General features: G+C 33.1%; 1 protein-coding gene across 2 annotated transcripts in view; it reads left to right on the forward strand.

Moving 5' to 3' along the window:
- The window catches only part of KLHL1 (kelch like family member 1), a 362,363-nt gene that overhangs the window by 133,212 nt on the left and 215,405 nt on the right, over positions 1-13,746 (forward strand). For both annotated transcript variants that reach the window (XM_040487388.1, XM_040487389.1), the window contains exon 3: positions 7,676-7,812. In XM_040487388.1, the coding sequence (XP_040343322.1) occupies positions 7,676-7,812 (137 nt within the window). The remainder of the gene's footprint in view (positions 1-7,675; positions 7,813-13,746) is intronic.

The raw sequence follows: 13,746 nt of genomic DNA on the forward strand, positions 1-13,746 counted from the left end.
TATACTACAAACCCATGTTATATGTCAATAATATCTCAATAAAACTGGGAGAGGGAGAGATAAGAGAAGCTGAAAAACTTTTGTCTTACTTTTTTTACCCATCATTTACGTATCATTTTAATGTCCTCTTTATGTGTACTACTGATATTCTGCAGTACATGAAGCATCTTTCGTTGCATGAAAAAATATGTATATCAAACACGTATGCCTTGGTCTATTCCCTTTTGGTGATATAAAAGGATTACAAAATATGACCTTTTCCGTGTGAAGTTTACACTAATTTTGAGGAGGAAAGAATAACCCCTATGACAATTAAGAAAGTTATAATAGTTGTCATATATTTCTTAACTGCAAATGGAAATATATGGTTTTGATTCCAAATGCAGAGATAATCAAATAAGGAAATTAGCAGTTTTTCTGAAAAATTCTGTTTGAGGTCAGCCTAGTGGAAAAGAACAAGTGTGCTATTTTAGATTATGATAATAATATGGAAAAATAGAGAAGTAAAGAATTTGTGGAAATTGTGAGATACTGGCTTAGTGAAGTGGAACCATTTGTATTGGAAATACTGGGGAATTAAGCTGTAAAATGGGGCAAAAATGATTATGACAGATTTTGAAAACCAGGAGAGAAATTTAAATTCAAATGATGTACGTAATTAGGAGCTCATGTAGGTTCCTGAAGAGCGGTATAACGTAATTAAGTCAATAATAATAATAATAGGCCTAATGCTAGTTAACATTCACTGTGCTGCTTATGTGCAAGGCCATGTTGGAAGTACTTTGAATATACTAACCCATTTTGTCCTGAAATGGAAAGAAATCTTTATTTCCCCCACCTTTTTCTTACAGAATAGAAAATGGAGAAATGGAGAAATTAAGACAGTCATCCAAGTTATGCATTTAACAAGACGTAGAAGTAGAATTCAAACCCAGGTAGTTCTGTAGAAACAATATATTAACAACTATCATAATTTACAAAAATGGGACCACTTTAGAAAACACAGAAAATGGGGACAGCCAAAACTAGTTAATGGTCTAGGAAGCTGTTGAAGTTAATCCAGGCATGAAATGAGTACTGTATAAACATAGAGAAAGAGATGAACTGAGAAATATTTTGGAGATATGTGTCCTAAGTGAGGTGTCCTGGAAGTAGAGCTGGAGACTGGAATTCAGGTAGGCAGGTTTATTTAAAGAGCATCCTCAGAAGAAAGGGAAAAGGATAGGGCAGAGGAAGGAGCAAATCAAAGATGTAGTCTCAGCTGAAGCCTTATTTTATCTTTAATTCCCAAGAAGCTCTGCCACATGACTTGCTGCAGAGTTAGTCACACTTTGAGGAAAAAGACAACATTTTACACTCTGCTTCTATTATTCATTGCCATCGGGCCCACCCACAGGTTGAGGGAGGGGTTGTGAGGGTCAGGGGATGAGGTAGGAAGAACTGAACACATTAAATCCCAGGGAGGCAACTCCTGTTCCACCAAGTGTGATTCTAGAGATGGGATAGCAGTTAGATGATAATATCACTGGCACTGGAGGGCATAGTTGTGACAGATAAAGGGGGTCTGGGTAGAGCAACCTCAAAGTCCAATACAAAAGAGAATATGGATTTTGTGTCGTATTTGATATAGGCAATTAAAGAGGAGACGTAAATAATGACTTTGTAATATATACTCTGAAAGTTCAATATATTGGTGGTATGCCAATCAGTAACAGAGAAATAAAAATGAATACAGAAATCTCACAGGGAATACTCTGAGTTTGGTTTAGAGCATCTGAAATACTGTGATATCTGGTGAGCAGTTTCTCTAGGCATTTGAGATGCAAGGCAAGATTTAAAACCACCATAACAGTAATAATAAAGGCTATGCTAGAGGATGATTCTGAAGAGGATGACTCACTTAACAGTCAGGGTTAAGTCAAAAATTTAGAGAAAATTCTGAGGAAAATAAAAAACACCTAGGGCAATGAGAGGGTCGAGAAGGAAGAAGAGAAAGAAGTCAAAGAATCAGAAGTAAGCTGAGATAAGAAAGTCTGTACTGCCTTAGCTAAAAAGGGGATTTAAAGAAGAGGGGGAGGTCAACAATGTTAAACACCACCAGTAAATTGAAGTAGGGCTAGACAAGTAATAGATTTGGAAGGAAATAAATTTGTGATGACCTCAATGAAAGATTTTCGAGAATGGCTGCATGCATTCACTTTTATGTATTTTCTACTCTTGCTTCCCTTGCATTAATAGAAGTTATGTATGTATGTATAAATATATTATTTTCTGTTATGCATTAAATCCCTCTTCCAAAATCTAATTCACATCTTATGTGTCACTAAATCTAAATGCAGTATAAACTTGTTTGCACTTCTCTTACTGAATTAAAGATGTAACATATTTTGTACATTATAGTTGATTGAGAAGATTTCATGTAATTAAGATCAAATTCCACAGGTCACCTATTTTCCTCTATATGGATGTGACCCTGTTATAAATAAAGGCTTTCTATGTGTAAGATTAAACCAGTTAACTTTATATTAATATTCTTGTGCTCTAGGAAAGATATACATATCTCTGGTTTATGGCAGTTTATTTTCATAGTATAGACTGTTAAGTTCCTTTGATTTGACACTGATGTATATAATTGGAATGAGATAAATATTTGAAGATATCTGTGTCTTTACCATTTTTTCAGACTTTTAGAATATAAAGAAAAGACATGTTTAGTTACTAATGGATCAATTAAATTTATAACAAGTTGATAACTTTAAATATTTTGAACATGTTTCTACCCTAGGCATTAATATGAATAGGATAGTTAAAATCATGGATCCCATAAAGTAGTCTTTAAATGCATAAAGTATATATTAAATGACTGTTTTCACTTAAAAGAAGGAATGTCTTTCATTGTTAAAGTTAGCTTTCACCATGCCTTTCACTTACATAGAAATAAGATATGAACACATCAAATTAAAAAATAAATAATTTTAAAAGTTTCTCCTGATTTAAAAAATGAAAATGTTAAGATCACAATGCCCTGTATTGATGTATCTTCCTCTCTTTTCCCTGACAACGTTCTTAGAAAGAAAAGTGCATCCAAAGTGTACTGTTGTTGAGCTTACAGATGTAAGCACCACCTTTGGTTCTTTTGACATATCCCACATCACTTTGTAAGCATTTCCTCACTTTCTGAAAAAAAAAAAAAAAAGAATGATGTTCCAGAATCCCCTTGTGCTTTCCCTGGTTCAGCACTGTCTGTGGTCAGATTTTTACCCAAGGATACACATGTACACACTCATCTCTTAATTTACATACACCTGTACACACATATGCACACAGTATTTCTATTTTTTTATTAAGAACTATAAATTTACAATGATATATCCAATTTCAATCCAGCATCATAGGATTTATTTTACTCTTCTGCATTTCCATATTTTCATCTCCTTTTCCATCAAGGAGTAAACTTTCTCTGATGATCTTCAAGAATGTAGTAATTTCCCCTAATATATTTGAAACAAAAAGAATTTTCAGCATTTCTAATTTAAACAACTGTGAAAATCATATCTCTTAAGCACAATGCATTTTTTTTACAGTTTTATATTTCTTTGGAAACAGAATATTTTGTCAAAATTTGTGCTCAATATTTTTTAAATTTATATTTCTACTTTGGATTTTACAGCATGTGAAAAATATTCACTCCCATTAAAATGCAAATAAATCACCAGAAAATTTTGAGTAGGGCATGTGAGTTGGGGAGGGGCAGAGAGAGAGAATCTCAAGCAGGCTCCACACACTGTCAGTGTAGAGAGTGATGTGGGGCTTGAATCATGAACCATCAGATCATGACTTGAGCTGAAACCAACATTTGGATGATTAACTGACTGAGCTACCCAGGCACCCTGCAGATAACTTTTAAAATTTGTCAAGAGGCCCATTCACTGCTCCAGGATGCTCAGAAAACCATAATCAGAGTAAATACCAAGTAACCACATGAAGGCATATCGTAGCAGCCAAACTGTTAAAATCCTAAGATAAAGAGGGGGAAGAAAGTAAAAACAATTAGAGATAAAGGACATAGTACATCAGGAAAACAATTATAAGAATGAAAGCTGATTTTCTATTATAAACATTAGACCCTGTATCGTAACAGATTATTATTTTTCTAGCCCCAAATGCTAGAATTCTATATCAAATGAAAAAACTTTTGTATGATATTCTTTTTTTTAAGTTTATTTATTTACTTTGAGAGAATGAGAAAGAACGAGTGGAAGAAGGGCAGAGAGAGAGGGAGAGGCAGAGAATCCCAAAGCAGGCTCCACACTCCCAGCACAGAGCTCAATGCAAGGTTCTATCCATGAACTGTGAGATCATGACGTGGTTGAAACCAAGGGTCGGACTCTTAACTGACTGAGCAATCCAGGTTCCCCAAGATATTTTCAATACACCAAAATGAAGACCTTTTTTGATCAATGAAAACTGATAGAATTTATTATTATCAGAACTGCAGTACAGTAAATACTAAAGAAAGTTCTTCCAGTTAAAGGGTATTGATACCAGATGGAAGTCTACTTCTTCAGAAATGAATAGAGCCCAGAAAAGATGAAGAAAGGGATAAATATAAAATATTTTTTTATTTACCTTCTCATATACATTCTTCTTTTAAAAAATTCTTGGTGTGACTGAGTGACTCAATTGGTAAAGCATTGGAATCAATTTCTGTTCAGGTCATGATCTCGAGTGTGAGATGGAACCCCAAGTCAGGCTCTGCTCTTGGCATGGAGCCTGCTTAATTCCCTCTCTCCCTCTTTCTCTGCCCCTCACCCTGCTCACGTGTGTGTGTGTGTGTGTGTGTGTGTGTGTGTGTGTGCAGGAGCTCGCTCTCTCTCTCTCTCTCTCTGTCTCTCTCTCTCTCAAAATATAAATAAATAAATAAACAAACGCATGAATATATATATATATATATATATATATAAATTTCTTTATTTTTGATTGCCCAGGATTGGGTAAGTAGAATTATGCTGTTGTAAGGCTTTTACAATATTCGTAAAGTAGTATCATTTTATTTGATGATACTATTATTAGTTAAAAATCAAAATTTCAATCTCTAGACTGAGTCAGCCAACTTCTGTTCAGGGGCCAAATCTGGTGTACAGATTCTTTTGAATGGATCATGAGCTAAAATTCATTCTTGTATTTTAACGAAATGAACGTTTTTGAAAAGGGAAATATATTTATATATGCACATATATATATATATGTGTGTATATATATATATATGTGTGTGTGTGTGTGTGTGTGTGTGTATGTGTGTGTGTGTGTGTGTGTGTGTGTGTGTGTATCCTAATGCCTAAAATACTTGATATCTGACTCTTTACAGAAAAAATAAATTCTGATACCTACTCAAGAAAAAGCACTTTTAAAAAAATACATACATATATACACAAGAAAAAGATGCAATTAAAATATTAATGAATGAAATTTTTTAAAAAGGCATCAAGAAGATTAACCCAAATGAACAAATACATTAAAATATATACTTTTTTAACTTTTAATATTACTTTTTAAAGTTCATTTATTTATTTTGAGAGAGGGAGAGAAAGTGAGAGGGGAAGGAGCAGAGAGAGAAGGAAAGAAGAAGAATCCCAAGCAGGCTCTGCACTAGCAGCAGTCATGTGGGGCTTGAAGTCATGAATCCTGAGATCATGACCTGAGCCTAAACCAAGAGCTTAACTAACTGAGCCACCCAGGCATCCTAAAGCCAAGCATAATTTTTTACATGTTAATATACATTATTAATCTGAGAATCTAGATAAGATGCATAAATTTTTAAAAATGTTCAATGCAAAAGTTGATGTTGAAGAAATAGAGCACAAAAATAAGACATGCCGCTTATTAAATAATTGAAATGAGATCATGTCACCATTTCTCAAAATAGTCAAACCAAGAAATTTTTAGGGTAAGTTCTAGAACATCTTAAAACAAAAATTAATTGCTTTCTTCTATAAATCATTATATAAAATTTAAAAGACTTGAAGATGCCACCTCATTTTATGAGGTTATATAATATTAATTCAAAAATCAGATAAGAAAATACCACAAAATAAAATTTTATAGGTTAATTTTTCTTGTGACTATAAATAAAAAACCCTAAAAATAATTGTGATTAAGATAAAAGGAGCTTTATGAATTTTAACACCCATATAAATTACAAAAGTGGCTAGCAAAGCTAGAAATTAAAGGGGTCTTTCTGACGTGATAAAAATTATATACCAATCCATTCAGCAACTATCTCACTAAAAGGAGAATCTTTAGATGTGTTCCTTTTAGGATAGAGAAATACACAAATTTTCTCCCCTGGCAGAGTGTATGTTCAACACAGCACTGGAGCACCTGAGGTCCTGGAGGACGTTTTAAGAAAAGCAAAAGAAAAAGTGTTATAGAAAATAAACAAGAATGGGTCAAAATGAGATTATTTACAGGTGTTATAATCATCTACCTAGAAAAAAAAAAGTGGCAGAGTCAAAAGAACTAGTAAGATAATTCAGTAAATGTGCCAGATAAAAGATAGATTTATGACAATTTCAACTAATGGATTTTAAACCAACAAAAAACAACAAATAATAGAATTTGTCTTAAGTTATGACACATAAGGCCAACAAAACTATAAAGTATGAAGAAAGCAACCAAGAATATACAAGACAATTTTAGGGAAAATTTTAAAATCTGAATAGAAAGCAGACAAGATATCCTGACTACATGGAGAGATATTTTATACTTTTGTGTTGGATAACTTTAAATTATAAATATGCCAGTGATCCCCATAAATATAATCAGAAATTCAGTGCATTTTTTTAAGTTTATTTATTTACTTTGAGAGAGAGCATGAATGGGGGAGGGGCAGAGAGAGGGAGAAAGGAAGTCCCAAACAGGCTCTGAGCTGCCAGGACAGAGCCTGACGTTGGGCCCAATCCACAAAACCATGAGATCATGACCTGAGTTGAAACCAAGTAGGTCACTCAACCAACGAAGCCACTCAGGTGCCCCCAGTGCATTTTTAATTAAAATTCCATTTAACTTATTTGAAAAGCTTAACAAAATTCCATTAAACTTTACATGAAGAATAAAACTTCACTAATAGTTAAATAAAAATAAAGACAGAGGATTTTCCTCATTTGGTTATAAAGGCATATTTAGAATCATAGTATTAAAAAGAATACTATATTACCACAAGAACAGGCAAATAAGCAAAAAACAATAGAAATCTCTGACACAGATAACTACACATTCAGGACTCAAATTTTTAATATAGATAGCACCATTAATTCAGTAAGGGCAAATCAAAGTCTTTAGTAAATAGCATGGTAAAAAGTAGGTGAGTATGTAGACAGAAATAAAATTGGATTCCTATCTAAAAGGGTCAAAGAACTAAATGTGAGAAAGAAAAAAAAATGGTTTAAAATGATGGACGAAAATGTAGGAGAATGTTCTGTGACCAAAGGTGGAACAGAAGATCCTAATTTAGTTTTGAAAAGTACAATCTGTAAGGCAGTAAATAGATTGATGATACAGAGATACATAGATGTTATATACGTAGATAAATAGAGTCTATACTGCGTTCTTGTTAGTACTTAGCATTTTGCTGCTTTACATTTGTGACCTAAATTAGATCCTATGACTCTTTCAGGCTTGTCCTGAGCTCAGTCTCCGACTATTTTGCTGCCATGTTTACAAGTGATGTTTGTGAAGCCAAGCAAGAGGAGATCAAGATGGAAGGCATAGACCCCAATGCCCTCTGGGACCTTGTCCAGTTTGCATATACAGGTACAGTAAAAAGAATTATAGCTTTATGTTGCTGTCTTGTGAGTTTTAGAATTTTGGTATAGGATTTAAAGCTTAAAAATGTACTTAGTTTGTATTTTTTATTTTTTTCAGTTGAAAGATTATCTAACAGAAAAATCAGACTACTTGTTCATTTGTCGTGAAATCAAAAATGTATATATGTATACATATATCCTATTCCCTTCCACAAAGGATTTAATAAGTTTATAAAAATAGTCAATGGAATGAGCTGGGGAGAGGTTATTAATTCTCAAATAAAAATCTGTTGGTATCCATACTTAGAGCATTAGTCAAGGAAATAGATTCTCATTTGTTTTCCTTTTGGAAAGTTTGGGTTGAAAGAACTCTTTTCTCCTTGTAATATATTATTTTAACATTAAAATCTTCACAGAACATTTAATGTGGATTTGACAAGTGTAGTTGAAAGGGACAATGAAGATATTTAGAGTTATGAAAGTGACTAATTTTTGAAGCATTTTCTTCCTGATCTAATATGTTGATGTTTCCTAATGGCCTTTGCACCATGTTATGTTTACCACATTCAAATAAGTTTGCCAATTAGCAAACATTTGTTGAATGTTTCAAAGGTGCAAGTATCAGCTGTATCTCTGGAGAATAAACCAATGAATCAGCCATGCCTTTGTCTTACAGAAGCTCACAGTCCAAGTAGAGAAGTTAAATGAGGAAATGAATATGGTATAAGGTGATACATTAAAAGAGAGTTGAAGACATAAAACCTGCCTCTCCAGGCATTATCAGGGCTCATATTCATTTAAAACATTTTAATAATTTCCAAGATTAGTGTGGTAAGGGGAGACATTATAATAAAATCTTGGTATAGAAGCAAAGGCAGATAGAATGAATTGATGTAATATTTTTTTTTTTTTTTTAGAAATGGCAGGTGGTTCATTTTGCCTGAACTCTCAATCCTGGTATTTAATAAGACAAAAAAAGGTAGGCTAGGACCTGATTATCAAATCAGAGCACCCCAGTGTAAGGAGCTGTGATTTTGTAGTATTTCGCGTTACAGGGAAAGTAAGATGACTTGGTAAAGATCGGCCACTAGAACGAAAAATCTATAAAACTATTGGGAATCTGTGTTCCTGGAGGATTTGGCTTCTCATCCAGAGGAGTTTGCTAATATAGCAATCAGTAAATGAAGCCTTTTTGAAAAAGAAAAATGCTTCTGCTCTGGGTGCTGTATCTCAAAGTAGCAATGTGATGGACAGACATGGATATTTCCCAGCCTCAGTTATTTTTAAATTCTATTTTGTCAAAGTAAATATTACACTGGGCAAAGTTAAAGGAGTCAACAAGGCTGTTACAATAGGGAAGAGAGGCAGAATTCAGTATTTAAGGGGAGGGAGAGAAGATTTTTAAATGCTAGGATGAGAGAGAACACAGGCCATCTGCGGTTGCAGATGTAAAAGTAAACTTTTCCTTTATGATATGATGTAATTTTAAAACATAGAGCAAGGCACTCACTCAAAGTACACTTCTACTCTCCCACAAAGAACTGAGAAATAAGGATGCTATCATCCTTGAAGTTGGCATTTCAAACAGAATGCTTCCGGATCCTTGAGAGCAAGATTCCTGGCTTGTAAAACTGGCAAAAAGGCTTTTCAAATTATTAACATCTCAAAGGGATAGAGAAAGAATTTATAATTGCAAGTTTTCTGGAGTAAATTTTCTAAGGAAAGGGAGACCAAAGGCCTAATGTTTAGAAAGTAGCCTGTTTATATCCTCGTCAAGCTTGAAGGGCCATTAAGACCATCTTAATTCTTTTCAATCTGCTTATAGCCTGAAATAGTAGCAGAAAGGACCTTTGGCCTCTCAGCCAAGAGATGGCAAACATAACCACATTAGTGTTTCCTTGAAAGAGAAGAATCATGAAGCTTCCATTTTAGGGATCTTTCTAGCAACAGAAAAGCATAAATCCAATCCTTACAGCCTCTATGGCCTGGCAACCTTGCATTTCTCTTGTTCAAAACTAGGTCAAAAGACACTCATCATCATGCAGCACAAAGTTGGAAGGTGTTTCAAAGCTCCCTGCTGAATGTAATGACCCAGATTTTGCTCTGCTTTATAGAGGACAGACAGGATACAAAGTGGCCTTTCACGTGCCACTGTCACTTTGGTTTTTTCTCCAACATCCATACTCACTGGTAGTTCATAAATTTCTAATTGTTATAGAAATGTTAGATGAGCAAATGATTTACAAGCTGATATTGGGAGAATTTTAGGCATAACATAAAATACTTTGTCTTTTGTTATATCTATCTATCTACCTATCTATCTATATAGATATGTAACAAAATGTAATAATAGAAGAGATCAAGTGAGCAAATGACAGGAAGGGAATAATAGAAGGTACCTGTCTATGTGTCCACTTACGTAGTGTGCTAGCTGGTCTCTGAGAGTTTTCTTGATAGGAGGATAAAAATAAATGCCTCATCGAAGAGGGAAAAAATGAATAAGCAGTAAAGATATCGGGCAGTCAATTGGTAATGTTTTCTTAAATTGAGGTTTGAGAGGCTTTGGAGAAATTAAGGAGGATCCACTATGTCAAGAACTGATAGCTAACTATTAGCTGTAGAAATAAAGTATTCAATACAGGTACATAAGATCGCTTTAAAATGATTTAAACATAAAAATTTCGATGAGATCTGGAAATTCTGTAAGGTTTGAAAGAACGCTATGTGCTTAATTTATTTCATTAGCTTAGATATTAAGGAAAAGAATGAAAGGATAACATAGCTTGAAATAGACTTTTGACTAAGATAAACTTCAATGATTATAGGGTTTAATAATCTTTGATTCAAAGAATGAGAAATTATCCCTTAAGGAATTTCAGGTAGTAAAATTTGTACATAGTAATACGTGGGAGACACCTTCCCTGTCTACCCCTCTTTTCTCCTACTGTAACAAATTAGAATAAGAATAAATGAGACCAGGGGCATGGTAGAGATTCAGTAAGAACTAAGGCAATATTTACAGTTTTGTGTGTTTTTTTTTTTTTTCTGGTTACTAGGGACAGTGACTTGGGTACCCAGGGTGACTGCAGTGATGGTAATAGCTCAAAGGGAATATCAATATTTTTAAAGGAAAAATATATAATAATAAAAAGGTTAATACTAACAATATGTAAGATAGGATAAAGAAGATCAATAAGGTCTTTGTGTTTACAAAATTGTACATGTTTAGAAGTCTGAAGGATTAAGATACAGTGATAAAAACAATGTCTATTACAGTATCAAAATAAGCTTTACTTAAAAGGCACCATTAGGTCAATTTTTTTTCACACATTGTCATAGCTCAAGAATGAAAAGGAAATGAAAATTTACACTGGTGTTAGAAATAATTGTATATCTAATATGTGGTTCATATCAGTTTCCAAAATTCTTAATTTGGTGTTTAAAGTGTTTCAAAATTTCTTCTTTTTAAAACTTTTCATTGGATTTTATTTATGGCTTTAAGCAAGAAATCTGAGTATGATCTTAGCTCTTCAGAGAACAAAGGCCCATTTAAGCAACAGTGTATATTATAAAATGGTGCCCTTTAACAATTCCGCCTTACATTTAAAGTTTGAATTCTTAGTTGCAATCCAAAGGATATATAATTATAAGATTGCATATCAGTTTTTTTTAAATCAAACTAAAATTCAGCTAATAATATGTAAGCACAATGCATGAATCAGGTCACACTAGGGTCCAGAAGACAAAATATAAGTGCAGACTGGATGCAAAAGCAAAAGTGAACTACTGGGACCTCATCAAGCTAGAATGCATTATGCCAAGTGAAATAAGTCAGAGAAAGACAAATACCATATGATTTCACCCATATGTGCAACTTAAGAAACAAAAATGATGAACATAGGGGGACAAAAAAATAGAGAGGGAAACAACCATAAGACACTCAAGTATAGAGAGACTTTTGAGTTTAGGGTTTAAAATAACCTTTGTTGTCTTCGTTTCGTCTAAACATACTTTTGATATACACAGTCTAATATTTCTTCATTAGAGACGGGTATAAAGCAAATTTTGAAGACTATTATATTGATTGTGTATATAAATAAATATATATGTAGATATGTGTACACACACATATTTCAGTTCTAGCCAAAAATTGATGATCACATTGTGAAAATGAAAGAGGAAATGTAATATATTTGAAAAGAATGCTCTGGAGTTCACTGTGTTTTAAAGTTGCTTTCAGGTTGATAGAATTTCCTTCTGGTTTATCTTTTACATAGTCCCTACTATCTGGACATACTTGAAAATATACTGTGTCCATTGATGCGTAAGGAAATAGAGTTCTAACAAATGTGAGAGATGGGGTTGCAGGGTTACTAGCTAAGTGTGTCAGGTCCTGTAGAGAACTGATAAGGACACGGTTTAAATAAAGGAAGCTGTCCATCTAGCAGTAGCATTAAGAAGAGAGGTAGAAAATTAAACTGCCAAATGGCAAACCTTTCATCATACTGAAGAGTTAACTTCCTTATAAAAAATTGAAAAAAAAAAGGTTTGTGTGCGACTGAAGTTCATTAAAGTCTTAGTACATGCTAACAAATGTTAAAATGACTTCTGCTTACTTCAAAACATTTGAATGAAATAAATATACACACACAGGAGCTGAGATGTTTAATGTTCTGTTTTAATATTAAAAAAGTATACATCAATATAGTCAGCTTGGACTGAATATTCTAAACTCCCTTCAGAGTTTTTTGTTGTAATTAAAAGTAAATTATCATTGCATTTTTATTACTGGTTTAATTCAAGTGGCATGAATTATGCAAGCACATTAGCAGAATATTAGTCTTAAAGTAAGAACTTTTACTACATGGAAAATTTCTTTCCTCAATTTAATAAATTGAACCTTTAAAGACTGGCTTTATCTATTATTATTACCAATCAATTACAATTTTGAATTAATAATTTCCATAGGGTGCTGAAATAACCTATATATCCATTAAGAAAAAAAGGAAAAATTATAAAAATAAAAATAAATCAGTTGTATATTGCCATCATACTTCTCCCTTTTCATTAACCCAAGAACCCGTGTGTGTGTGTGTGTGTGTGTGTGTGTGTGTGTGTGTGTAACAATGAATAATATAAACTAAGTTAAGGAAATTTTTTGTATTAAAATAAATAATGAAAATTATGTACACTTTCTGAATATTTCACAATGTTCTGTTATTGTTATTACTGAACTGCATCCTGGCTTCATGCTATGGGATTTCATAGACAGATTGAAAAAGAAATTGCTTTGTGAAACTTAATATTTACTAGAGATAGAAGAAAGGTTATGTCTCTTCTGCCCTGTAACTCACATTTGCTTTCTGGGTCTCCAAGTAAGGAAAATCTCTCAGGTGTCATCTTATAATCAACTTTGCCTTCTTAAAAAAACCTTCTTGGATTTTATGTTATTGTTGCTCACAATCTTATAATTTTTTTAGATTTTCCTTTTCATACTAGATATTGTACAGGAAAATTGTTTACATGTCCTTTGGATCTTACATTATGCTTTGGATGCTAGGAAGGCAGAAAATGAATCATATGCCACTATAGCATGCGTGAAGAGTACATGCTGTGTATTTTTTGTGCATTAATCTTATATTTGACTATATTTTCTCAGGATTATTTAACCATCACTCTAATCTCAAAATATCTGTACACTTGATTCTGTTACATTTGAGCGATATCATGTAGAATTTAACATCAGAAATATGTGGGGTTTTCTTTGGACTTCCAAGACTAATATTCGACCAGAACTCACTGAGATGTTGTAGCCCAGTGGTCATTTGAATTGTTGGGCATTTATTCTAATTGGCAGGTACTTATTTCTTATTACACAAGTATTTTTATTATATCCCTTGGGCTCCCCCATTTCATACCTAGAGAAATCAAATTACTTAGA

Source organism: Herpailurus yagouaroundi, unplaced genomic scaffold (assembly GCF_014898765.1).
Source record: "Herpailurus yagouaroundi ecotype Mexico unplaced genomic scaffold, PumYag 164, whole genome shotgun sequence".
Classification (NCBI taxonomy): domain Eukaryota; kingdom Metazoa; phylum Chordata; class Mammalia; order Carnivora; family Felidae; genus Herpailurus; species Herpailurus yagouaroundi.